The 27,999-nt window shown below is 44.2% G+C and overlaps 1 protein-coding gene and 1 long non-coding RNA gene across 7 annotated transcripts; one reads left to right on the top strand and one right to left on the bottom strand.

Moving 5' to 3' along the window:
• Positions 1-3: 3 nt before the first annotated feature.
• Positions 4-27,998, top strand: LOC123619586 (uncharacterized). Of its 3 annotated transcripts, XR_012509660.1 has the most exons (5): positions 7,340-7,481; positions 10,352-10,677; positions 20,402-20,497; positions 21,729-22,891; positions 27,367-27,998. It is a non-coding gene; the product is annotated as an uncharacterized LOC123619586 (long non-coding RNA). The 3 variants fall into 3 exon arrangements; XR_012509659.1 differs by lacking the exons at positions 21,729-22,891; positions 27,367-27,998 and adding an exon at positions 20,766-21,442; XR_012509661.1 differs by lacking the exons at positions 20,402-20,497; positions 21,729-22,891; positions 27,367-27,998 and adding an exon at positions 4-4,375 and having other exon boundaries at positions 7,337-7,481; positions 10,352-10,883.
• E2F8 (E2F transcription factor 8) lies at positions 6,581-22,896 on the bottom strand. 4 transcript variants are annotated; one of them, XM_074372250.1, is made up of 13 exons: positions 22,769-22,896; positions 21,455-21,582; positions 19,435-19,713; positions 18,932-19,088; positions 16,912-17,226; positions 16,532-16,693; positions 14,669-14,806; positions 12,910-13,113; positions 12,511-12,598; positions 11,729-12,260; positions 8,318-8,450; positions 7,806-8,200; positions 6,581-7,343 (listed from the first exon to the last, which is right to left on the bottom strand). In XM_074372250.1, the coding sequence occupies exons 2-13, from the start codon at positions 21,467-21,469 to the stop codon at positions 7,161-7,163; spliced, it is 2,601 nt and encodes an 866-aa protein (XP_074228351.1). In that variant the 5' UTR covers positions 21,470-21,582; positions 22,769-22,896; the 3' UTR covers positions 6,581-7,160. The 4 variants fall into 4 exon arrangements, 3 of the variants coding, with proteins under 3 accessions (XP_074228351.1, XP_010963070.1, XP_045379908.1); XM_010964768.3 differs by lacking the exon at positions 22,769-22,896 and adding an exon at positions 21,912-22,049; XR_012509658.1 differs by lacking the exon at positions 22,769-22,896 and adding an exon at positions 21,912-22,049 and having other exon boundaries at positions 7,208-7,343; positions 7,806-8,129.
• Position 27,999: the final 1 nt, after the last annotated feature.

Here is a 27,999-nt window from a genome sequence, read left to right as displayed (position 1 = left end):
CCAATGACTTGTGCCTGCCTGTGGGCTGAGATGTTTCTCTCAGATGATTCTCTCAGAATTTTAACCCACAGACGTTCACACAATTCTAAGCACCTGGGGTGCCTTCTAGGCAACGGGAAGAGAAAGAAGAGAGAAAAATAATAGAAATCCCTCTTACACTCTTCGGACCCTTGGGACGCCTTTTCCCAATTCTTGTAAACCGGGAGATGGTTGTTTGAGTTTTGGGTGCCCACACCGCTGCTGCTGCCAGGGTGACAGTGAAGCTTAAGGACTAGGGCTGGCACTGAGGTCTGGGAGGAGAAAAAAAAACCAGAAAAATTAGAGGGATTCTCTTCATACTCTTCAGTTTTAGGGCCCCCTTTCTTGATCCTCTGGCTGAAAAAGGGGGTTTCTTTCAGATTTTTTTGCTGTCTACTCCTGTAGCACAGTTCTAGGACTCAGCCCATCCTCCCATCAAAGCCAAGAGATAAAGGAAAGAAAAACCAAGTCACCTCACTGCCGTACCAGTTGTCCAAGTTTTGACTTCTCTTCTCAATCAATTAGCTACTGTTTACTTTTCAGAGTCCTCGGACAATTGCTTTTGTATTCTATCCAGAGGTTTTAGTTATCATCAGTGGGATAGATAGGCTGTAATTGGCTTACTCTGTCTTGATTAGCACTAGAAGTTCTGTAATAACAATTTAAATACTGGATGATGACTCTTCCAGATCGTTATTCTCAAACCTAGCAACAAATCTGAATTAGCTGGGAAACTTAAAAAAATATAGATTTCAGGGCTCTACCCCAGACTCATCTCTGAGGATGGGAACCCAAGATGCTTCTGAGTTTCTGATGTAGCCAACCTGGCACCGGTTTTTGAGGGGCCCAGAGTTAGGGTCCAAGCTGGAAGTGTGAGAACCCCTGGGTGAGGTCCTTTCCAACCCCGAGGTCCTCAGGCTCTGTGTTATCCAGACTATCCCATTCAGAAAGCTGCATATTAAGGGAGGTGCCTGTCTATTCACTTCCCTCAAACTTTTAACTGAAGCTCTAGATCACATATATCATCTCAAATAATGTCACAAAGCAGACTGAAAATATAGAACTGATAGGCAAAGTCAAGGTATTAAAACCAACAGGAGAACAAATGGATTCCCAATCTGTAAGATTAGTTTCACGGAAATTACAACTTCTTGCAATAACAGCGGCAGTAAATTCTAAATCTGCTTTATGTGGTGTTGGCCAGGAGGAAGACCATGTGTAACAAGTCTGAGGATTAGTGGTTTCATTGAGTCTCCTTTTCTCCCCAGGATTATCCCTTTCTCATATACTTGACAAAATTCCTTTGGCTGAGTGCAGTTTCTGCTTATGAGCTAGGAATCGTGAGTGACTTTAAATTTGCTTTTCATAAAAATTTATTTCTAGGAGACCTCAGAAATCATTTCCTTGAGCTCACTGCTCTAATGATAGAAGAGGAACCAGTCAGAGAGATTAAGTGCCTTATTTAGGGGGCCAGAGCTGGGACTAGAAGCCAAATGTTGGCTCTGAGGCCATGCATTTTCTATCAGACTGAGCTGACTCAGGTGAGATCTTGGATGCAGAATCTCCTGGCATCTTCACTGAGCCGGATCAGATAGCGGCAGTGGGGAGTGGCTGAGTTCCATGCAATGTATTTGTAAAGGGCACTTTGACCTAAAAATACTTTAGCTCCTGGATTTGTAGTTATGAAAATACTGGCAACCAAAATGACCCACAGCTTATAAAGTGCCAATTTATTGGGCACATCCTATTCTCTGGGCACTGGGACCTAGACAGCCCCTGGCCATTTCTGGAACTGCCCCCCTCTGCCCCATTTCCTCTCAAATGTGCCCCATGATATCGTATACTCAGGGTTTAATCAGCAGAGCAGAACCATGATGAATTATGAAGTAAGGAATTTTTTTTTTTTTTACAGGAATTAGACCTTGCACAATTGTTGGAGGAGCTGGGAGAGTGAAGGTTTCAAAGGGTGGGTTGGAAAATCAGAGCTGTCACCAACCAGTCAGTCCAGGGAGCCAAGCATTCCTCTTTTGGCGAACTCAAAGGCACAACCATAACATGGTGGGGTTTTTGTGAAATGGTGTTCTGGCTTCAGCAACTTGATTCAGTATAAATCACTATAGGTAGAGAGCCTGAAATAGACATTGCTGTCACACCTCGAGAGCAGTGCTCCTGAGCTCTGTTCTGCTTTGTCACAAACAGTCTGGAATCAGCATGTTTCAGCAGTCTGAAAATGTGTGAAGCTTTCATGTCTGGAGCCTGGTGCTCTGGAATCAGCGCAGCTTTGCCGCCAGGGGCAGAGATGCAGGTCCACGCTGGCTTTGCACACTTCCTGTATAATTGGGACACGCTCCTTATCCTTTCTGAAATTAGCTTCCTCATTTGCAAAATGGGGCCAATAGTAACCACCTCGTAATATTGTTTTGGAGTGGGTAGATGCTCAATAAAAAAGATTCCTTTTATCTCTTGAGTCCCACCCTTTCCCCTCATATATCTAGGACATGTAGTGTTCCTCAGAATATCTCAATACCTATATGTAAGACACATATTTATGTATGCTTATCATTAAGAAATGCCCTTATTGTCTAAGTGCTGGATTTTGATAATGAATATAGATATATAATTTATAGTCAGCATTCCTGGCACTCTGTTATGTCCCAGATTTCCAGTGTCAACAAGTTTGGACTTGTGTGGACAGTGAGAAGGACCACTGTTTGGCAAGAGAAACACCTGAGATAAAGCTCATGGTCTTTACCTCAAAGGAGAGAAATAGAATGCACCTTAAGTAGTTAGAAATCTAATGACTCGGAATGGTTTATAAAAGCTAAATGTGGTGACAGCAGTAACGTGGAATCCTTCAGTTGTCCTGGGTTAGAGGAGAGATTGATCATGAGGGTACAGAGAAGAAGCAAGTTGAAGCTGATATCAAAGTTGGAGACAGAGAACCATAAAAACAGAACTTGAAAAGCTTGATATCCTGGGGCCATTCATTTCAGGAAGATACAAACCTACTTATTTAATAGCCCTTGAGGGCATTATTGTATCATGGATGGCCTAAATTGTTTGTTTGTTGAATCTGAATTTAATAAAATAGTGCTCACAAGTTTCTGAAACATGAAGAAAAGTTTAAATTATATTCAAAGTACTCTGTTTAGGAATCTGGGAAGCTATCTTTTCATTTTTGAAAGATTTCAATCAGTAATTAAAATTAAAATGTTTTTATTCAGGGTAAACTTCTGGAAGATTCACACACAGAGGATCTTATATTATCGAAAGTAGGATAATTGGCTTTGTTTTGCATAACACAGTGCTGAGCACGTGGTAAAACTGAATACTTTGTGTGTGTGTGATGAAACCTGGGATTGAACCAGAACTTTTAAAATAGATTTCAGTATATATAGGGCAAGCCAGACTCTGAGCCTAACTAATGGGATATGGAAGATTCCTTTGCAGACTTTCAGAAATGTAGTTTCTTGACTGTTGAAGGACACGAATAATGTATTCCCTATTTTTCTCCAAATTATTGATAATCATGACAAGCCCAAATTAGTTACTGATCCAATTGAGCAAGTAATTGATCTGAATGCACTCAATAAAACACTGAGATATAAAATCACTTCTTTAAAAGTTGATTAAAAGGTTGATACTTTTTTTTCAACCTTGAACAATAACACTTTTCTTTCCAGCTAATCTCTTATTTTAGGCTCTCAAGATTTAAAAACTACCAGTTGGTGATAAATATGGTAAAGAATCTGGAGTCAGCCCACACTCATCTATATAATTAATAGGATTGCTCAGACAGCTTATCTGCTTAAATTCTGAAAATCTCTTTATCTGCAGAAACACTAATCTCTTGAAAAAGAACAAGGCTGAGGAGACTTGTTTTAAAGCTGGGTTTAAACATTTTTTTTTTTTTTTGCATCAAATTCTATTGCTCTGGTTCTTGGGTGACTTGTACCTCTTCTTTCAACTATTACCCTTTAGGCATTTTAAGTGGCATGTTGCCTTCACCTGAATGCACCTGAGTTGCTTGCATTTTCTGGTGACGTAATCATTTCTTAAGGCCTCTTCCATTCAGCCTTTGGCTGGATTTCACCAGGCCCAGGGAACAGAGAACTAACGGGTCTGGGAACTGGGGTGCCTTGACTCTGGGTTTCACTCTGTGATTTGATGAGTCCATTGGTTACCAGGCACAGGCATGATGGGCAACTTTAAGCAAAGGAAACCTCTTGGAAGGCTAACAAACGTCCACAGGATCAGTGGATGACTGGAAATCAGGCTTGAACCTGGGCAGGTGCTGTGGTCTTTCCAGAGGCTGGGAAGCAGGAACTCCAGCAAGTGTTGCAGCCGGGACAGAATGGTAAGAACGCCCTGGGAGGATGAAATGGAACGTCAGAGTCCAGGGAGGCGGGCCTAGACTGGATGACAAGCCCACTCTTGCAAGATATGGGTTGGGACCCCCCAGGTACCGTCCACTGGGCTCCACCCGGTAATTCCTTAAGAAGAAACTCAGGAGGCAGTTTGAGGAAAGAAATTTCATGCCAGGCAGATAACTTTGTCCACTACTGTGCTACTACCTGGCATCTTTAAGGTTGTTTCCAGCTTTAAAAATGAATGGACAGTACTTTTCCCATGAAAGCCTTTGGGGTTACCATGTCTACAGTGATATTTATTTCCATGAATGCCTATAACACCAATGAACAATAATAAGACAAACTGGGAGAAGACATTTATGAACACTGGAAATGGCTTAGTTGAGCCACTGGGGAAAGATCTGCTTGCAAGCTTGCGCAGGTAGTCAGCATAGTTCAGTTCCTTGTGGCTGTAGGTAGGACTGAGGATTTCAGTTTCTTACTGCTTGTTGGTTGCAGGCCACTCTCACAGCTGCTCTCAGTTCCTTTGTTGGGTTCCCCAAACGTCATCACTTTGATTCCTCAAAGTTGGCAAAGCAGGCACATAATCATGTGCACACACTCACACAGACCCAACACGTTTACTTTGTCTTATTGGCTACAAGGAAGTCACAGGGTCCCACCCACACTAAGGGGGGGGGGACCCACAAGGGCATGACCACCGGGAGTTGGGGGTTATGGGCAATGTTACGAATCTGTCAGAATGGCAGAGCTGGGACAATCCCCAGAGCAGTCTTGAAGTCTAACACATCTGTCTTTCTGTGGATCTGATTTCCCCAAACCTCAGTCCTAGGGAGGTACTTCTCCATGTGGAGACCCAAGGGGCAGAACAAAACCATGGCCTCCAGTCTCTCTAGCTTAGCTATAGGGGAGTAGGAGGGGATGTCATGAGCTTCATCTCAGAGCCACAGCAACTGTCTGTCTGGGTCGGTGTTTCTCTGTTCTGTATGCAATTGATCTAGTAGGCTCCACTGAACTGTTATCGTTTGTGTCTCTCTACTGTTTGACAACTTACCTTCTCTTTATTGCATGGACATGCTTTCTTTCTTCATTGATTTGTGTGTATATACTGTCTTCCTCAATGATACTATAAACACCCTAAAGGTAGGAGCCATTTCTTACACCAGGAATCACCCACATGGCCCCCAAGTGGCTTATAAAAGCAAAGGCAGAGGTGCTTAGGGAGAAAGTAGTTCAAATTGGTTCTCCAGTGGTGTGGAAGAAGAGGGATCTCTAATAAGTCACTGTGGAAACCTCCCCTTAGCCGTACTTTGTTGTGCAAACAAAACATGTATATTTGCAAGGGGTGAGCTTACAAATGCTTAGAATACCCAGAAACAGTGTGCTTGGTTCCTACTAGAGCTGCTGGGCATGCATCTGGAGGGAGATGGGTAATGGATGGATGGAGGGCCCACAGACATGGGTTAAATCCTTGCACACATTTAACTGTGTTTTAATCTCTGGGAGCCTCAGTGACTTCATCATCCTAGCATGTAAAGATAATGCCTTTAAGATGTGTAGCACAGTGCCTGGCATGTAGTAAACATGCAGGAAATAGACACTACGACGATCCTTTAAGACCCTGACCAGGGAAGGCACATATCAGTTCTTAAGTTACAGTTCGTCCCATAGCAGGGAATCAAGGAGGTGCGTGTTCAGTACATTGTAGCTCATTCTTTCTTTTGGTGCTCATGGAGGATTTGATGTGGTAGTTCCTTGAGTGTGGACGAAATGAGAATCCTTCCTGCTGCTTTCCCCATCCCCGGAGCTGGGCCATTTGGAAATTGTGGTGAAAGGACTGGAGCTGCAGCCCCTTGTCTGTAGACAGCAGGAAGCCCAGGGTAGATGCTGGGCAGACCAGTGTAGGGCAGGGAGCACCCCAGTTCCTGTCTTTCCTTTCTCATCTCCCAAGATGTGGTAGGAAGCACGTGGGACTTAGCTGGGTATCCTTGGCCAAGCAATAGCTTTTCCAAGGCCATTTTCACTTCTATAAAAGTGGAGCCACATGGAGGATCAAGAGGGGAAGAACATAGGAAATAAACTTTGTTTCTCCAAGGGAACCAAGAACTCCTTCCTCAGAATATGCCTCTGACGTTAGATAAATTTTCCTTTTCTTCCAACGGGGCCCTCACTGGCCAAATGAAAATGTTAAATACATTTGAGAAGAGTTTTAATTTGAACAACTTATGATTGAAAATACATTTTATAAATAATTTTTCCATAGACTTGATTGAGCATTGTTGTGAACGTTACAAAAAGACATACTGCAATGACAACAGATGAAAGAAATTACAAAAAAATATAGCTACAGCCCTCTTATTTAAAAATACATTATACATCACAGCGTTTTCCTTGTGCAAAGTTGAAGAGGATGCTGTGTTAGACCTGTCACATATTCACTCAAAGGGAAGTAAACTTTAACACAGTTACTCTGCATAATAGTATAGGCACACCTGAAAAAAACGAATCCTTTTCCCTTAGAAGTTAATACACCATAGTTCAACATTTTACTTTTATTTTGTAGGACTGACAGCTGAACTTCGCTTAATACAAATATATATTTTCTCTCTGTGTGTATATATATAAGTAGGAAAACAAGTGTCTGTTTTGAAACTAAGCAAATCCCCAACGTATTTACAGTATTTTTTAGAGAATGTGCTCTCCAAATCAGTCTGAGTACATCTTCTCTATTATACAACTCTTTAGAAAATTAAGTGAAGCCAAATCTGGCAATTAATGGACATCCTCTGTTGAGACTTCCAGTTTTCGCTGTGGGACAAAGAGAGTCCCTACGGAGGTTTTACTAGCACCATTGAAATCTACGCAGGATGAGCCCGCTGGCTTTGTGGGTCCACCTGGGGTACGGAAGAAACTCTCGGCCACTAATTGGGATCCTTTGGGTGTCACAGGAACAGGCTGATTGGAAGGAGAGAAATGGGAAAAAGTCAAACCCACGCAGACAGGGACGCCCGGGCAGCCTGAGACGACTGGATGGGAAGGACATGTCACACGGCGGGAACCTAGCATGCCTTGAAATCTGCCAGGGGAGCCTGGGTGAGTTTTACATTTTCAATTGTTTTTGTTAAGGTGAGACAAAAAGCTCACAATAGCCCGATAATACGGACTCCATGGGCACTCTTCCTGGGTTTGGAAGGCAGGCAGGCATTTAATCTCCTCACTTGCCCATCCTTTCCCTTTCCCAAGGAAAAGCAAAAGTTAACTGTACATCCGAAATATGTATAGTTTACTGTATAGGAACCATACCACAATAAAGGTGTTAAAAAAAAAAAAAGAAAAGCAAACGTTGAGTCTCCCATGATACTGATATTTGGGACTTACTAACCAAGGAAAAAAATAAATTAATGGAAATAGTCTCACCTGCTGTGCTCCAGTCATTGCAGCTGATTGTCCATTTGTTTGGTTCTGGCTCGGGGCTGACAAGTCATACCTTGGGACTCTTCCTTGCTGGGTGCCTGCATTTTCTGGGGTGATGCTAACGGCCTCTATTCTTGGAGATACGGGGATGGTTCCAGGCCCAGGGCTGGCAGACATCTGCACACTGGGGGAGATGAGGCCCAGGTGCTGCAGGGTGAAGTTTACAATGGCTGAGCTTGGGTGCTGGACGGGAACGGCGTGGCTCGAAGTGAGAGCCGGGCTGTTCCCGACAGGTACGGCTGCCACGGAAGTTGGTGAGACCATTAGCTTCAAAGGTGTTACATGAAAAGAGGGAAAATTAACAGCAGTGAGTTCAGATGATGTCACTGGAATAACACCTGGAGAGAAAAAGGGGGGAAATATCTTAAAAGCACAGGCATTTGTCCGAGGAGCACATAAGGCTTAAGTGAACTTGAGGATGACCCACGTTTGGACAGTGTTTTATGTACACTCACCTGCGATTGGGGAGCTGTAGATCCTGTGGTTTGGGGAAAGTGTACCTGAGTTTTCTTTACTAGACAAAATGGACTCTGCCCCCAGGGCTGAGCACTGGGTGAGAGGGATTAGGTATCCTGATGGGAACAAAGTCTAGAAAACAAGGAGGAAGGGTTTATTTTACACACAAATACAGGAAGAAAAATGACCACGTGCCTCTTCCAGGACTCATATCCCTTGGTGGTGGTTTTGTCTCATCAGACCAAAGCCTCCAATGGTGTGGGCCACAGGCAGGCCAGCTTTATGGCTCCTTGAAGACAATATCCCTCCCTGCCACACTAATACTTGTCTTGAATAATACAAACCACGTGTTTCTTAGATGTGGCACTAACTGTCAGAACAAGCTGAATGCAGCTGGACCCCATGACGGCACTGCTGTGTTATTATCTGATTGTCCTTGAATTACGTAGGGTGGTATTTCCTGAAGAATATTCAGAGGGACGCTAGTTCTACAGGATGCAAGCAGCCACTACTTGAATTGTAGTCAAAGATGCTTGGGAAGTGCCAAATTAAACAAAGGAAAATGGTGTCCTTATTACAGAATTGAATTTCTAAGGGGCTTTAATAATGACAGATGCTGTAAATCTCCAAGAGGGCATCTGTCATGTAACGTGTCCCAGGCTAACCAACAGCTGAACTTTTGTTAGTATTAATATTCAAGGAAAACATTTTAGGAACTGTTGATTTAGAGAAAGGGATTGCCAAACCATGGGCCAAAATACAGCTTCCTGGCTGTTTTTGTAAATAAAATTGTATTAGAACATAGCCAGGCCCATTCATGTATGTATTGTCTCTAGACACTTTTTTTTTTTTTTTTAAAACAGTGGCAGACTTGAATAGGTACAGCAGAGACCACGTGGCCCACAAAGCCAAAAACATTTACTATCTGGTCCTTTACAGAAAAAGTTGACTGACTGCTGATTTAGAACAAAGGAATTATACAACTATACATTTTTTTCCCCTACTACTTTAGGTTTTAATGATACCAAGCAAACAGCCTTATGAGATACAAATTAAAGGGCAGGGCACCAGAGTGCAAAAGCTACAGATAACAAAGAGAACTGATTAATTCATATTAGACACCCAGCTGTCATGCAGCAAAAGCTTGGGGCCATAAGGTTGTATTCCAAACGGAAATGGCCAGAGTGTTGGGTTGTGTGTGCCCTCACCGGGCCTGCTGATCCTGGTACTTCTCTAAACAGAGAGAGCCTACCTGGGAGGCTAAGCCGCCTGAAAAGTCTGCTCAGCCTTACCATGAGCAGGACTGGCAAAAGCAAAGAGCAGCTCTTGTAAACTAGGGGCCCTCCTTTTATCTTCCTCCTCCTCACCACTGTCAAAACATCAGTCTGCCCTTTGATTTAGCTGTTAACAGGTCTGGTCTTTTTCCTTGGAAACCGGTGAATTCAGAATCCACGATGCTAACAGTGTACTACCAACTCTCACTTTGGTTTCTTAGATGCTTAATTCTATTCAATATCTTTACTAGTAGGTTCCTGGAAGGCTGCAGGGATAGAGAAACTTTAAGTGATCGATCTAGGTGCTTTACAAATAGCTGCTCTTTGCTATTTTTGATCGTCCTCTCATAGTACAAGGTTTTCTGGTTGCTGCTTTGACTTCAAATCTTCAGCAAAACCTGTAATACTCCAATAATAATTCTTTTTCAATTTCCTATAAACTACATTCATCACAAAATTTTTTCACCTATAATGCCAATTCCTTTTTAAAAAAAAATTAGAACTATTAAAGTAGCAGGATGAGGGAATTTGACATATTTCCACTTGTATGTCTTCTTATCTAGCCTTCATTAGCATTCTTACTCCCTTCCTCTTACATCATCCCGTTTTATTTTCACCATATTTCTTATCATTCACCACCCGATATATGTGTGTTTATTTGTATACTGTCTTCTCTCCGCCCCCAGAACTGTAGATTCTCAGTCAATGTTTGTCGAATGAATTAACACAGGAATCTCTCACTTTCTTTGTGTTGCTCAGTTCGAACTAAAAAGAAATGGTCAGGATGAAGTCAGAGATGAAAAAAGCAGGGGACATGAAGAATCTATCCAGTGAAAACCCTAATCCTGAATAACTAAGTGAGCAACAGGGGACCATTACTAAATCATACCCACTGGCCTGGAGAGATTATGGACCTCCCAGAAAATCGAATCAAGCTGAAGCCTTGTGATTTTCCCCCACAGCATGTATATTAAATGCAACAAGATACTATGCCAAGATAATGGATGTTTTGAATGGTTACCATGAGGCCATCCTCAGGGAAGACTTGACAAACTCTACAGCCTCCTTAATGTCAACAGTTACAGGTAATACCCTTCAGCTTAGATGGTGCCTTAAAAGGATCACAAGCCCCTTTATGTATCACATCATGTAATAAATTCACTTAACCTCACCAAAACTGTAATATGGCCCTGGGGCAAGCGCTCAAAAGCAACTGTCTCCAAAGGCAGGTGCTGGGTCTGATGTGATCCAGGGCACAGTGCTTTACACCCAGGAGATGATCAGGAAAAACTGGCAGAATAAATTTTTTATAGATATGGGAAAACAAGATGTAGAGCAGTTATCTGAGTGAACAGCAGGGACAAAATGAGAGATTAACTTTTGCTTCCATGTTTAGTGGTGTTTGTTTATTCAGTGATGACAAATTTCGTATATAATTGTCCTAAGGGAGGAAAACGAGACAATGCATGTAAAAGTCCCTAATACTTCTGATGTCTGATATGTGGGCAGGCATCTGATAAGTGTTAATTCCTTCCTGAATTAAACTCCATCTAGGAAAAATATTATCCAGAACATCAAAGTCCCTAGAAACTAATGCATCCAACATATCTACAATTTGCCAAGATAAATTTGATTTTCTATTTACACAAAATAGAAATTTTGGTTTAAATTTTAGGGAGAAAGGAAAAACAGGGGGCACAATTTCTCTTCTAGACAACAGATGTCAGTTACATGTCATCAAACAGACCTCAAGGAATGACTCAGAAAGCAGGACTTAAAGGAACCCTATGCACCCACTCATTCATTTGGGGTCACGTCTGCTTGTAAATAATTTAAGATTTTCAGGACAGGTGTTTGCATTCCGGTATGTGACAGACAAATGGATTTAAGGACAACCACCTGGGGTGCTTTAAAAAGAGAGCAAATAATCCCTTCCTCCCCAGGTTAAAAATGTCCCTGCCGTCATCCCAGTCAGGGGATTAGCTGTTGGAAGCCTTGTTTGGATTACAGGATGCAAAGGAACAGTTCCCTGTCTTCCCTTCCCTGCTCTTTGCTCTGGTAAATTTCACAAACCACCAGATCCTCTAATCAATGGGGGAGTTCCTAAAGCTTTGCACTGTTCAAGGCTGTACTTACTGCGGAGACATTTTCAAGTCCTTTTTGGTCTTCTTTAAATTTCTTTTTGGAACTGCTGTCCTCGAGCAAGCTTGCCCTCTTGGCGCCTCTTTCCCCAGCAGGCTCCCTGTCTTTGTTCTTTGTACCTTGCCTCTCCGGCCCTGGCAGCAAGCTTCCAGGCCTGGTCGGGGCACTGGGCTTTGCAGCATCACTGGCTGTATTCTCGGTCATGGCTTCTGTGGAGTCTTTTGATCTCATGGCTTTAGAGGAGGGGGTGGAGGAGACCGTCGGGCTCAGACCTTGGGGCGGTGTCATGGTTTGGGCTTGGGCAGGCTGCAAGTAGATGGCATACGATGGGCCCGAAGGGGCCTGAGGTAGGATCATGGGTACCGCCGATGACAATGGGCTGGGGATGAGGGGGACAACCCCCAGGGGCTGGATGAGGGACGGTGCTGTCATCTCCAGCTCAGTATTTGCTGGCGTGTCCAGAGGGGCCAGTGGTTTGCAGTGCCCAGATCTTGCCAGCTGTAATTTCACTTTTTTCCTGGGTTCACTAAAAGACAGGATTGAAAACATGACACAGTAGAAACACATTTTCTCTAAAATGTTCTACCACTTTAGATCGCCCTAGATTGAAGCCGTGCTTTTATGACATTAGCAGATAGTTTCTGTAATGATTCTGTATGAGTGAGAGATTAGCTCACCAGTTTCCAAGGCTGGTGTTATTCTTACATAAAATAAGTAATCCTAATGATGCAATGTCAAGTGATGCATCCTGTTACTAAAGAGCGTTGCCAACCTACCTTGATTGCTCTTCTAGCTGCATTTTGCAAATAGCTGCGAGCTGAGCCATTTTACTTGGGAAGGGTGCCGAATTCTGAGAAGCCTCAGCTGATGAAATAAAAAGAAGGTGGGGGAGGGGGTCGGTCAAAGCAAAAGAATACACGTTCCCACAGATGAAACACCACTGAAGTCAAAGGAACAGGAAACATGCACCACCCCCCAAAATCACACAGCAATTAAATAAGCCCCACAAATCACTTTTCATCCTTTAATTCATATTTAAGTTAGGCTTCAAGCAGGTTTGGGTATACGCATATTGAAACAATTCTCTAGCAAGTCTGGTAGGAATCAAATAAACTAAAAAAATCAGATAAAAAGGAATTCTTCCAGGCAGAGCCCTGACACAATTGAAAACATACCTTTGTTGGTTTTAATAGGGCTACTGGGAGCAGAATTTATCTTTCTCCGATCACTTTCTATGCTCTTTACCAGTTTAATGAGAGATGGGTGTCGAGTGAAGTTTGGTTTCCCACGGGTGGAAAAGAGGTTTTTGGCACAGTTCTCTTTTGAAGATCGCCTCACTTCCAGATCAGAGGGAGCCACAGGGAGGACTGGGCTGAGCCCTGAAACAGAAAAGGGCGGTGTGTTAGCACTTGGTGATTCAGCTTCCTTCTGGGGTGTGAAGTCAAGTGAGGTTCTAAAACGATTTGAGGAATTGAAGTGGCAGCAGTTAGAGAGCACCTACTATGTGCCAGACTTTATATTTAAAGGGCTTTACCTACAAAAGCTTATTTATTTTATGAAGTAAATTCTGAAATAACAGTTCACACCTTAACATCTCTGAAACCCATGGTATCTTTTTTTTTAATTGATGTCTAGTTGATTTACAATGTTGTGTTAGTTTCAGGTGTACAGTAAAGTGATTTGGTACCTTAACCAGTGGCGTGCGACGGCGTGATTGTTAGTGGTTTTTCTTTCTTCTTGATGTATAAAAAATGATGCATCTTGTAAAGGGTGGTATCTTAATCTGATGAAATATGGTGACCCTCACTGCTCTGGACTGAATTACTTGTATCCTTACCTCAAGTTCCTGGGTTGAAACCTAACACCCAGTGTGATGGTATTAGGAGGTAGGGCCTTTGGAAAGTGCTTAGGTCATGAGGGCAGAGCCCTCTTGAATAGGATTAGTGCTCTTATAAAAGAGACCCCCACAGAGCTTGCTAGTCCCCTTCCACCATGTGAGGTTACAATGAAAAGATGGCTGTCTAGAAGGCAGGTCCTCAACAGACACTAAATCTGCTGTCGCCTTGATCTTGGACTTCCAAGCCTGCAGAACTGTGAGAAGTAAATTTCTCTTGTTTATAAGCCACCTAGTCTATGGAACTCTGCTATGGCAGCCTGGATGGACTAAGACACTCTCAACAACTGAGGTAGGTACTTCTTAGGAAATGCAACCCCCTTCAGGCATTAACCAACTGACTCATGGTCTCTCAGCCTGTAGAATATAGGTCTGCAATATGAACTTGACCAGTCTGGCCCAGAGCCTGTGCCCTGAATCCCTGCACCAAAGGACCTCTCTTTGAGGTTATATCCAAAGTCTTGATAACCTTGCAAAGGTGCCATTGTTTTTCCCACTTGCAGGTGAGATGTGACCGGCCCAAGGTCACACAGCTGGGATAAGTGACAGGGCTGGGACTGGAACCTAAGTTTTCCTCTGCCTCCATGGCCCATGTTCTTGCTCTTTCCAGCACTTCTGTGTGGGGATCTTGGTGGAATGCCAAATGCCAGAATCCCAGAGTTGAGATGGAGGCTAAAATACTGGTACTGGGATGAATTCATTTCATATTCCGCACATGCACAGACTCTGTTATGGTCACTGAGCAGCATAATGATGACAGCAGTCATCTCTTATGTTTTGTGATGCTTTCAACTTTCTCAAATCCTTTCACATACAGATTCTTCCTCCTGCACAGGGTGTGAGATGGTGATGGACCTTGGGTTGCTGATGGAGCCGGGGGCCAAGCTTTCCATATTGGCACTCATCTTTAACTGTCTTTTCAATCACTTATATATGTTCTTTCTATGTGTGAGTGTGAGTAGGAGGGAAAGAGAGAATATCTCTAAATGTGCATTAATTCAAAATGACGAAGCAATGAATGAAAGAAAACAAATACATACCACTGGTATTTGGACTGATTTCTGGGCCTGTCCATTTAAAAGCTGGTTTTCGGCCTCTTTCCTCTGTAACATGAACTTTCTTGATAAGATCCAGGCTACTCAGAACATTAGCTATATCATACAACCTCCTAATTTTTGCTGGGGGAAAAAAAAGTATATCCATCACTTAATGGAAAAATGAAAGATCAAAGGACTTTGCTTCATAAGGACTTCATGTATGTTCAAAGAGCTATCCTAACCATCAATGTTAGAGAAATATGTGACTCTTCTTGAGTTATTCTAGTGATACTGCTTTGATTAAAAAAAAAATAGTTTTAAATATTGAAAAGACTCACTGCTGATGAATTTTGAAATGACAAAAGCACACGTTGGAAAAGGAAAAAAATGACTCAATGAGATCACCTATTGGGAAACATGTTACAGATTTTCCAATAAAAACTCACCATTGCTGGGCATCCTCTAATGAGGATTCAGAAGAATTTTATGAACAAATAGAAATACAGCATCAATGATAAATGTATTGCTTTCCTGCTTGTGATAGTTTATAAAAATAAAATTGACTTTATATCATAAGCATGGAAAATTCTATAGCTCATTAAAATTTACAGATGTTTATACTGTCCACGTGTAGTATGCAAAGCATAGATTTGTTAATTCTACAAATCTTACATATCTTGAAAAATTTTGTTGCACAAAGTTTGCCTTTACTTCAGCTTGATAGTACAAAATTACAAATTGAGCCCCTCCTTCATAGCCATGCCAGAAGGTTCTGAATTCCCTGGGGATTCAGCAAATTATGCATCTGCAGGTCCTGGAATAGTTTCCAAGGCTCTGACTAACCAGTGAACTGGAGAGCTGAAAGCTGTGTGGTGACTCAGAGAAAGCAGTATCGGGATGTGTTTTTTGAAATGACAGATCTCCCAAGCCAACTGCCAGCATTATTGCCTTAATCTCTACTTCGTTTTGTCCTTACAGAGACATTATCAACCTGAGGATGTTTGAATATACTTTCATGGGACCAGTACAGCCTCACAGGGATGGAAAAGGTCTATGACAACTCCCAGGCATCCTCCAGCCTCTGCTTTGGCTTGGGGCAGCTCTTCCTCACCACTCAGCTGGGTCCCGCAAGTGACCCATGGCCCGGCCAGCCTCATGCCCTCCGTGGAGCTCTGCGAATGTCCCCACGAGAGATGGGTGTGCAGCAGGCCCCTCCCCATCTGCTGAGCACTCCTTTCCACACCTCCTCTCTGCTCCTCTTTGTGGGGGTTCCTGCAAATTCTGTTCTATAGGCAAGGGCAGAGTTGTGTTAAGAGCCCAGTCTATGGTCTCTTTCCAACCTAGAGCAGATATTCTGGCTAAAACCAGTCTTTCAAAATGGCAAGAAGTTATTTACACCCTCGAATATGAGTCAGTGGAAAGACCAGAGACCTGGGTTCCAGTCTTTACAGTTTACCGCTCATTTAGACTTTAGATAGTATAGGTTCTACCTGTGTCAGTGGGGACAATGTTACAGTATCAAATGAGGTAACATTGAAGGAACTGTATAAGCCAAAGTGTCAGGTAAGAGTACTTACATATGTATCTTTGGATCCTGCAAGTTAGCTAAAGCAGTGTCATCGTGGCTTCTGGGGTGAAGGGAAGACTTACAAGCACAACTAGAGATGATCTGCTTATATCACAAATGTATTTGGAAATCAGTTAATAATGAAGATTTTATTGTTTAAGAGTAGGTCCCAAGTCCACGGTAGTCATGTCACATTTTTTTCTTTTAAATGGAGGTACTGGGGATTGAATCCCGGACCTTGTGCATGCTAAGCATGTGCTCTACCACTGAGCTATACCTGACCCCCTCATGCCACTTACTTTTAAATTTGCTTTTATCCAAGTCTTCCACGTGGTCCTCCCCAATTAAAATTTTGGCAGCGACTTCGAGGCTTACTATCTGAGGCGTGGAAACCAAAAACAGCATCACAAATTTCTGGCTCATCACTCTTAAAGACTTGTCTTTGCGGCTGTTTACAGAGGCTTTGGAGAGGGAAGAGGATTAGAGAATTAAAATCCGTGAAGGGACAAGTGATTTCTAAAGTCACCGTCTAAAAATACCACAACCTGATTGTAGGGGTGACAGGCAGCATCTTCAAATTAAAAGCAGCAGGAGCTTTGAGAGCCGTTCCCTAAGGAAACTTTCCTTTAGACTTTGGAGAAGCGCCCTGCCCCCTGAGCTTTTCCACACCAGCTCTCACCTGCCCGAAATTCCACTCCAGGGAGTTCGACAAAACACATGTCTGAGTGTCCGTTCTGGCTGGGGTTTGCTTTGATGAGCGGATCCTCTATACTGTAACTCTTACTGAAGTCAAACTCTTGTTCGTATTCTTTCTTTTTGATCATCATAATCTGTTCCGCGTACTTGTTCTCCTCCCCGACGCTTTTCAGAGTCCCGAGGGTTTGGTTGAGATTGTGTCGCCCGTGCCAAGTGTACCTGTTTTTGGCGAGGCGGCTCACCATGTGTAAACTCTCCAGGACGTTGACGATGTCGTAAATGCGGCGGCGCTCGACATCTACAAAGAATGAGCAGTTGTCCGTTACTAGGATCAGGTTTTGTAACGTGTATAGAATCAAGTAACTTTTTCTTCCGTGGGTTATTAGTCAGCAGATTCTGTATTATATAACTTTATGCTCAACAAAGAGTGTAGGATGGGAAAGGTGTGTCCCTGCTCTCAAAGGACACAAATAATTAATATGAATTAGAAAGGGGACATTGATGGAGCCCTTCGGATGTGCCATACAAATTTAGGCCCACTTATGAGATAGGTATTATTATCCACACTTTAATGATGAGGAAATAGAAGCTTAGCTGGCTAAGCTGCTCACCCCAAGGCACAGAGCAAGTAAGTGGCAGAGCCAAGGCTTCAGACCTCTAAATCCCACACTTTGCAACCCGTTTCTTATATTAGTTTCCAGCACACACGCGGGCGCGCGCGCGCGCGCACACACACACACACACACACACACACACACACACAGCTGTCATATAATAGGCACAAGGTGCTGAGATTCCTTGCCGTTCTTGGAACTTGCTAGCTATGCCCTTGCCTGAAGGCCTTTGTGCTGGGCTGTTGCTTCTGGCTGAAATCCCTCTCCCAGATGTCCTTGTAGCTCCCTACCTCGATTTTTTCAAGTCCTTGCTCAGATGTCGCCTTCTCAACAATGCCTGACTGGACCACTTTAAATTTAAAATTAAATTAAAAATTGCAAAGCATCTCCCTGGCCCTTCTGATCCCCCTCTACCTTGGTCTACATCTTCTGTTTCCCACGGCACACATAACCTTCTAACATATGTTACAGTTAGTTACTTATTATGTCCTTTGCATATTATCTATTGCCCCCACTAGAAAGTAGGTTCCATAGGAGCAGAGGTTTTGTCCTTTCTGTTCACTGCTGTTATCCTAGCTGCTACAACATTGCCTGACATATAGTAGGCGATCAGCACATACCTGCTGAATTAAAGGGTACATCCTCCATAGCTTCAATACAATGTATGTGAATAGATGAATCTAAATGGCATGTTCTTAAAATGTGAAATAAAGTTGATATGTATAAACATGTATTAGAAGGTCAAAACCTTCTTCATGGGGTGATAGCTAGATATTAAAATATCTTGCATATCTCTTCACAGTTTCAGATTATGGTATTTTCAGCACTCCAAAGGTACCCCAAATTTGCCAGACTCCTTTCTAGCTGTAACTAGATTTGAGTCTCAGGAGAGAGGAATAAAATGGGATAGGGGGAAACAGTGACTTTTGCCAAACACAAAACACTCAGTAAACACACTCCTTAGAATAGTGCTTTGTGTCAGGGAGCACTAAAGCCCTGCTCCCAGGCACAGAAGCCCATCCTCAGGGTAAACTGAAGAAACCAGTCTGCAGCCTGGCTCCTTGCTGAGAAACAAGAGGCAAGTTCAGAGTTGTGGCTCTTTGTGAAATAAGTCATACAACAATGTTGCCTTCTTTTAAAGCTTCAGAGCTTTCCAAATGCATTCAGAGCAATCTCCATTGTGATGCTTTGCTTCTGTTTTAAGACAACTGATATTGGAAACTATATGTCTTTCTTCTTAAATTAATAGGGTTTTAACAGATTGCCAGTTTCCATGTGGCCTTATTTGTGTCATTGCAAACACTGGCTACATGAGGGTGGGTCTGAAGGAGTAAGTCTCTAAAGTTATTTTAATGATTAAGCGTTTCGGTGGGCTCTTTGCATACTTACTAAGTTCCTCGGCCACTTCGTCAAGACAGATGTCATTATTCACAGCAGGGTTGGGATAGTTGGGATAGCGAGCTAAGAACTTATGACACAACAATCCTAAACTTTTCTCTTTTCGACTGGGTTGAGATTTCTCATATTCATCTCCAGATAAGTGTTCCTACAAAGGAAGACGTAAATAATGTCTTACTGGGAAAGATTTATGAGGGGCATCTGCGCTTAATGACTAACAATTATTGTTTGCTTCGTTAGCTGCAAAATGGGAGGGAGAAAGTTGGGAAACCAGGATCGACTGCCTGACAGATCTGAAAGGGGAGCAGTTCATAAATAAGTTACAGATTCCAAATTCCCAGGGCTGTATTTGATGGGGTCCAAACCTCTCCAGGGATCAGGGTGGAGGGGCGATGCTTTATATTGCTGGTGCTTCAACAGCTACAACTACCCTCATCAAGTCCCCCCTCCTCCCAACCCCGCCACCATCTCCACCCAGTCCTCTGCAAACATACGTGTAAACAGTCTTTGGCCTCAGGTAATCCGTTTCTATTGTCAAACAAACCCCTTTTCTGATCTCTGTTGCGGATCTCGGGGCTCACAGCACTGATAAGCATTTTGAGGTTGGCTGTTGGTGTCCACGGTTCTCCTGGGGAGATTTCCTTGGGCTTGGTGGGTGTGGTTAAAGGGCCAAAGTCAGGCTGGATCTCCGCCAACACTCTATTTGCAGCAGTGGATTCTTTCAGGGGTGTTTTCATCAATCCCCTTTTATGTGGCTCGAAAAAGAGGTTCTCCTGGTTTAAAACAAGTCAGTTATTAAATCCACTATAAAAAGATTTATCAGATAGCTTTGGACTCTAAGAACTGTATAATAAATAGAATATTGCTAAGGAGAAAAATGCTGAGTGAGATTGTTGAGTTGACTAAATCAGTAACTTTATTCCAGTGATTGCTTGACCTTTCCCATTCTAATAGCTGTTTTCCATTTTTAATTTTGCAACAAAGCGTGGACTTAAAAGTTTCATCTCATGTTCCAAGAATTTAAAAAAGAAAACTTTAAGACTTCTAATTTTAAAACAATTTTATTTTCAAATAATTCTAGATTTAGAGAAGTGTTGCAAAGACACTACAAAGAGTTCCCATATACCTTTCAGTTAGGTTCCCCTAATAGGACGGATAATTTTAAATGATTCCCAAACTCTTTGGAGTGACTTCTACTCATGACACTGTAATAAGTAAAGGTCTCCATGGCAGAACCATTCATCTATGTCTCCATCTAGCACAATGACTGCATGGAGTGAGTACTTAATAAAACCTCATTGATGTGGAAAGGTCAGAGAGCCAAGGTAAAAAGGGTGACGGCTAGCATATGGACAGACTTGTTGGCAAAATCCAATGGGGAGCAAAATCCAGAGTGCCCATGAGCAGGATTTCTGACCAGAAAAGTCTGCTCTTTCAATATTTAACCCTTTCACTTTACAGATGGAGGAAATGGAAACCAAAAGAAGTAAAATTAGTTACCCGGGACCACAAAGCTAGTTCCTGGTAGAGACTGGACTGCCACTGAGATGTAAGAGGGTAAGTTAATAAGTTAATAGCAGTTCATTTGTGAGATTAATGGAAACTATATTTCTTCTACTTTTGGCCACTGGGGACTTCACACCTTCTTAACATCTGTATCTATTTTAAGGGAAATGCCTGGGATGGCAATAAGTGAAAGAATGGAGAGATTCACTAATTCTTCAGTGACTTTAGGAACCAAGATTAATGGGATTGTCTTCTATGCCTATGACTCCTTAGGACTTATCAAGTGATTTTCCATTTGTATTTTCACCTAATCCTGTAGTCCTGTTTATGCAGAAGAAGTCATCCAGGCTGAGAGAGATTGCACAGGACTTGAATCTGAATCTCCTCCATCCAACTATGGTGCTCTTACATGGAAGCTGGTGTGAGGGACCCAAGGGGGGACTCTCCTAAGAAGGTGCATCTGAGAAGTGCTGATCCAAGAATGGATTTTTCTCAAGGTTGCTGTCCTTTGCCTCTGACCATCAGAAGCAAAGCAATTCTCTTATTTGACTAATATCTAAAACGTTTAGGAAATTTGCGTATTTCATTTTTTTAATCTATCAGGATTTGGACATCAATCAAGATAGCCCAATGACAGGATCACCCCACACTTAAAAGAAACTGTTGACTTAGGAGAAAATTATCTTAAAAAGAAATTCAAGCTCAAATCGTGTCAAATGCCTCTTCTATATTCCTATTGTTCAAGAATTCTCAGAAATAAAGTAACCAACAAATTTTATTATTCTTAAAAATACTTTTTTTCTCTACTTATCTCTTTAAAGATTACTTTGACCCTTGTAACTCTTCCCGTCTTCAAAGATTAAATTTCCCTTCCTTCTGAGTTTTTATAGGGGCTAAACAAAAAAGGATGTGGCATTAATCAAATATTGGATATTGACAAATTATAGAGTTAAATCAGGATGATATTTCATTTAAAACTGCAAAGATAAATATTGAAGCTTTAGGTACCTTTTCATTGTCCATTCTGTAAATTTCTCATACATTTAGAGTTTCTTTAAAAATGAAAAATCTGGAGTTCCTCCCAATATTCTGATGGTTCAAGTAGTCCAGGTAGTCCAATTATAAAGTTTAATATCCTTGAAGAAAAAAGGAAATAGAAAAAGTTAAAGAAAAACAAAAGCAGGAGATCCGTTGAAAATACTTTCATGGACACCACAGGCTACTACTGTAACAAAGACTAAAGAAAACTGACAAACTGCATTTACATTTTATTTCCGACCAGAGACAACCCCACGGGGCAGAGGACTCCATCAAACGCCAGAGAATTTCTTCAGCAAACCGATCCGCTGTCACGAGATTTCAAACCACCCACAGAGTTTCCAGTGACAGCTCTCTCCCACCTTTAGAGAAGATATGCCACTCTCCAGACCCCACCGAAGGAACTGCAGCAAGCACAAGCACCCACCTGTTCACAGATCAGAGCTCGGGGCTCAGCGAATGAGCCAAGGTTCCGGCTGAGCAGACACGACCCCAAGTATTTGGATTAATGTCTGCATCTAGATGCCTGAGTTAACACGTGCATATGCTCAGCAGTAAAGTCTTGGGAAATTGGTAACTTCCAAATTCAGTCTTTAAGCTCCAAACGTACTCTGGGCATTTTTAAGAGTGCCTTATGATTAAGACTTAAAAAAAAAAAAAAAGACTTCCTTAAAGATGCGGCTTCCTTAAAGTGCTGTGTACTTGCTATTCAGGTGGCCAGTTCACGGCAAAATGTTGGACCCCCCCTCCCCACCATGGAAGGCTGCATTTACTCAATAAGGCAACCAGGTACAGTCCCCCTGCCGCCACCGGCTCCCGCGCCCCGCGCACTTCCCCTTGCGCCAGGCCAACTGCCCCTCCCCCCGGGGCCAGTCCGCGCTCCGCAGGCCTGGCAGTTCCCAGACAGCATCCTCGCGGTTTCTAGGGCAACGATTCTCGACCAATCAGACTGCAGCCCGGGGGCCTGCGATTGGTTGGCGGCGTCAGGGGAGGGTCCGGACCTTCCGCCTTCGATTTAAAAATTTGGCGCGGAAAGCCAGACCGTGGCCGGCACCGCCCCTTGGCTGCGCGGGGCTTGAGCGCGGGCAAACCCGCGCCCGGAACCACGGCATCCCCGCCCCTCCCCCTCGTTCGCCCCCTCCCCTCTGCGCGGGAGCTCAGCTCCTCCCTCCTAGGCCCCCGGTGGAGCGAGAGGCGGGAAACGGCCGCCGCTGTCGCTGCCCGCCTGATCCCTCTCCCGGTGCGGGGTTTGCCGGGCGCTGCGTCCCTCTGAGCCCAGCTGACCTGTCAGTTCACCTCACGGTTGGAGCCGACGGGTGCTGAGCGGGGACTCCTCGGCACCCCTTCCCCGCTCAGGCTCGGGAGCCCGCGTGTCAGGCCGTCAGTCGGTCCTTACGCCGCGCCGAGGTGGGTGCCGGAGGGAAAAGCCGGGACCGGGACTGGCGGGCCGGCGGGCGGGCAGAGGGAATGTGACCGTCCAGGAGCAGTCAAGCCCCCGATTTGAAATTAACCCGCTCCCGGCGCGAGCCGATCCCGCGGTCGGGGAGGGCCGCTCCCCTCCCCCACGCCCGCTCTTCCCGGCCCCGGACCTCGCGTGCCAATCCGAGCCTCCAGACCGGAGCCGGCGGCGAATCAGGGTGCAGGCACCGCCCTCCGGTCCCGCCTCCACGACAGAGTTGGGGGAAAAGTTCTGCAACTTTTTTTTTTTGGCATACACCCCCCCCTCCCCTTGCTCAAAGTTGGGGAATGCTGTTTAGTCCGCGTGGGGCACGCGGAATGGGACACGGGCGCTCTACGACCCCTGTAGTGCTGTCCCACCCCTTGCCCAGCTCCAAATCCGCTCACCTGCCCAGGCAACCCCAGCCAGGATCATTCCCCTTTCCATCCATGACATGCATTATTGTGCCGCCCACCATCTGCCCGTGGCTTTTAGAAATTGGGGTGTGGAGGGAGAAGCTTGGCCAGCTGGTGCCCAAATTCGGTGGGCGCGGGGTCTTGGCCCAGACGTGAGAACTCAGGTGTGGGAGGAGGAGGAATACGGTTGAAAACCCGCCAAGCCTGTTCCGGGCGTCCCCTGTCTTCCCTCTCCAGGTCTCCCACCAGCTCCTCCCTTTCCCCTCCTTGTCGTCTTCCCTCGCTTTCCCCTTTTTCCGGTTTCCGAGCCTCGGGCTGCTTCAGCATGGACTATTGTAGAGTTCTAGATTAATAGTAGGATTGAGAAACGCTCTAGTCCAACGTCCTGTTTTGCGGATGGGGGAAACCGAGGCCCCGGCGGCAGCGCCGCGCTGTCTGTGCCTGGATTGTTTGCGCCGGCGTCGGGTTCCTCCGCTGTTCTTTGCCTTAAATCGTTTCCCCTTTCTGAGGACCTGTGCTGGAGTTGCAGGACCGCATGTATTGCCCAACCGCGCCTAGATCAGGACGCCCATCTATCGACTGTTTGGTTTGAGCTCTTCCTCCTCTTTTGTAATCTCGCGTCTCTTAAACTCCAACAAAGCCCAGGGCCGTGATCCCCTAGTCCCGTTTTTTATATATGTGTCAGTGAATCACCCCGTGCTGACTTGTAGCGTTGGATATTATATTCCCGGACGCGATGTAAGGGCGGGGATACTGTGATACTGAATCTAAGATCGTTGTGCTCTAGGGACCAGCTGGAGGGCCAGGGGTCCCGGTGGCGAGCGGTGGCTTTCTCTCCCGTGGAACGCGACCTCAGGGCGCGCAGGGTGACCGTCCCGAACGGTTAACGCCGTGGCGTCCCGGTCCTTCCCTCTCTACTAGCCGGGGCGCGGATCCTATCCTTATCAAGAACGGGCTTCCACCTGAAAGCCCGCCTTACGCGCGGTGCTGTGCAGAAGCCTGCGGCCACGTATAGCTCTCAGATTTAAGACAAAGTGAGGTCCCCCACCCGACAGCACCGAGCAGCTGGCTCTTTCTGAGCACCAGTACACCTGTTTTTGAGCAAGGTGTGTTTGTAAATGCATCAACGAAAGGTGGGCAGTTGTGCTGCTTTAGCCACGATCTGTTTCACAGATTGTTTGCCACCCCACCCCCAACCCCGCACTTACAGAAGAGTGCCTGTCGGGCTCTGCCCAACCTACCTTAAGTTTTTACAACCTGAGAATCCTCTTTAAAGGGACTTTTTTTTTTTCAGACGAGGACGGTCTGATGCCACTGTGTTCTGAGGCAGTGACTAATGCGTTCACATCTGTGATCTATAGGGGCATTCATACCTCAGGTGTCTGAGTGCCAAGTACCTGTCAGGCAAATAATACAAGGAGCAGCCCCCTTTGGTGAGGCTGCACAGGTGGCATCTCATTTAACTCAGCACAGGTGTTAACCTTGGGTTACCATCCAAAAAGCAGAGTATTTTAAAGTAACAAACTCAAGGTCTCAGGGTAAGTGGCTGGGCTGGGATTTGGAACTAAGTCTCTTTACTCCTAAGCACTTTGTGCTGAATGCCATGTTTTCCACTGTGCTTGGTCAGTCCTTACCCGCTTCACTGGATAGTTGTGCCCCATTTTATAGAGAAGAAAACTGAGGCACAAAAAGGTTTAAGTGATGGCCAAGTTAGCTATAGGGTCAGGATTATAATCCAGGTCTACCTGCTCCCAGTTCATATATCCTATTTACTGTCTCTGAAAGTTCTGTAAAAGCAATGCTGGTGACACCTTAGAGCAGCCCTTAACCACCTAACTCCTCTCCCAATAAAACAAAATATAAAAAAGTGGGATCTGTAATTCTTATTTTTATGACAATTGTCATATCTTATTGAAGCATGCAAACTATAATCCAGCTCACTGACTAGGACAAAAATTGGCCTTATTAAGAGGAATATGATATAGTTTTGAAGTCTTAACTACTCTTTCATGTCAAAGTAATGAAAAAGAAAGCTAGCTGAAACAGTTCTATTCAACACTGTATAGTGTGTCGATTTGAAATTCAGCATGAGTGAAAGGAAGGATACAAGATTATTGAAAACTTTTATGTTTACTGCACAACCAAGGAGGAAGAATGAGAGGGCAGGTTTGAAATCTTTTTTTCTTGTTTTGCCATCAAACGTGTTTTTCAGTAATCCAAGGGAATATTCGTGCATTTGCTTCTAGTCTTTTGTTTACCATGTTGTGTAATCTGTGTCTCACTGAAGTAGAGCAGTTTTTTGACTCTGTGCTGACACCCTTAATGCGAGCACAGCTTGGAGGGTAAGATGTTGTGCACCATGTTCAACATTAAACAATGAGAAAAGATATCAGAGGTAAGGGAGAAAGATAGGCATCAGCTGAGGTGTCTAGATTCAAAGGTACCATTCAGGATTTTGGAATCATGTCATCAGCATTAGCGCCTCACACACTGGGTTGAAAATAGCAGGCTCTTCCTCTGCTGATCAGAGCAGACTAAGGAAAAAGCTGCTCTACGCAGTGGGCTCCTAGACCTTTCCATCTTGCTCTCGTACTGCCGCCCCTCCCTGCCTGGCCCAAGTGCTTCTATCACCAGCTCCCCTTCCTGATCCAGTGGGGATAGTGTGGGTTTGTGCTTTTTCTGCACGGCCAGTGCAAAACAGCTGGCTAGAGCTTTAAATTGCACAAATCCCCATGTGCTGGCTTAGACTGCAGCTGCTCACCACCAGATCTTAGCCCTCTTTGGGCTTTTTAACTAGTCGGTAACTTTCTCCGAAAATGACTTGTGCTGGGTCCAGTTTGGACAGGGTTTAAAGAGGGTGGATTCGGTGACGGATGCAGGAGGATGGGAGAGCCTGGAGTTGGCTTATGCTGACTGTGGACCTAGACTCAGAGCTCGCCGGGCTGTGTGTGAGGTTTGCTCCAACTCTCCAGGGTCTTGCTGTGGGGAACTCCCCTCAATGATCAGCTCTGCATGGGTGTTTGCAACCCTGGGCTCAGCTGCCGCGGCAATAGTTGCTGCCATTTATTGAGCAATTACTGCATCTGAATTTTTTAAATGCTTTGGGGATAACAAAACAAAATACTGAGGCACTTTTTTTTAAAAATAGAATTGGAGTCTGAGTTCTGTCCTCATTGTCTTACTGCATCATCTGATCCTAAAATAGTCACAGAGCTGACCTTCTAGGCTTAATGCTTATCCTGGACTGGAGAACCCATTTTTCAGGTTCCAGAATATTGAAAATATATACAGATTACTGGGAGTTGGGCGCAGGAATTTAGTACATGGAAAAGTCCCAGTCAAGACAGGAATCCCATAACCTTCCTGATCAGGGATGGCTACCCTTTGCTTGAAGTCCAGTAGGGAAGGGGAACTGTGCCAGCCCCTTTGGGCAGGTTCCTCACACCCTGTCCTGATCATAACCCTGTGTGTGCATCTCTGTTACATACACTGCTGTGAGCTCCTGGACGTCACAGAGAGGAAATTCCTTATAGTTCTCTCCCCCCAGTGCCCAGCTGAGTGTCCGGCCCAGAGCAGGGGCTTGATAAGTGTTGGTTGAATGAATTAAGTGCTTGGTGTAACAGGTGAGTGAAAGAGGCCGAGTCCTTGCCCTACTGGAATTTACAGTCAAGCAGTAGAACAGTGTCTGGCACAAAGTGTTAACTGCTATTATTATTACTACCATCATCTTATTTTTTTCCTGTAAACATGAGACTTCTCTGCCACTCCTCAATTTAGCAAACGTCTTTTTTCCATGTCCTACCTCTGTATTACTTTTTTTTTTTTAGTTTTCTATAGTTATTTTTCTTCCTAGGAACCCAAGTTCTGTCCTTTCCTTCTTTCACCTCACGTGTATGGGTCACTTGCTCTGAGCCTGGGGACCGTGCTGGGCTCTAGGACCCAGTGGCTACCTTGGATCACAGCGACAAAACCAAACTTTCATTATTCACATCCTTCTTTCTCTCTCTCTCTCTCTTTTTCTTTTTCAGGGACATGGACTTCATTTGGACAGGTTGTCTGCTTTTCTGAGTCTTTCAGACTACTGCTTCAGAGTCCCTGGAGGTGACCCGGTTTCTCCAGGAATGATCATTGAAGTCAGATTACATAGGTTTGTTAAACCTCAGCCAGCTCTCAGTTGCTAAGTCTTGGAGAAGAGAGCCAGGAAATCAGAACAGGCTCTTAATCAGCCAAGCTGGGCTGGGTGCATCTCCTGCCTTGGGTTACAGGCACTCACCAAGCATTCTCACAACCCACTTCTTCCTCTTGTACCTTTCTTCTAATTCATTAGCTCATGTGAATTCCCCATAAAGTCACGGCTTTCGGTATCTGACTTGATCTCATATACCCCATGATACCCAGACATATGGTAGAGTTTAACGGCTCACTGCACTGCTTCATCTTTTAGGACAGAGATTGGCTAGGACGTACGTCATTAATTTTGTTGACAAAATACTTAGGATATTTTGAAAGAAGTAGATAGCTGTCCTCTCAGTTTTAATTGCAAATGCTCAATAAAAGTTCACAGTATTTTTCAGTATGGAAATTGGTTGGAGTAATTGCCTTTGAATCTGTCCATAAAACAGTTCTACATGTGCATTTAAAAAGAGCTAAACTTGGTTACA

The sequence above is a fragment of the Camelus bactrianus genome, chromosome 10 (genome assembly GCF_048773025.1).
Source record: "Camelus bactrianus isolate YW-2024 breed Bactrian camel chromosome 10, ASM4877302v1, whole genome shotgun sequence".
Lineage (NCBI taxonomy): Eukaryota > Metazoa > Chordata > Mammalia > Artiodactyla > Camelidae > Camelus > Camelus bactrianus.
The sequence above is the reverse complement of the archived record's forward strand: the minus strand, read 5'-3'. Positions and strand labels throughout refer to the sequence as shown.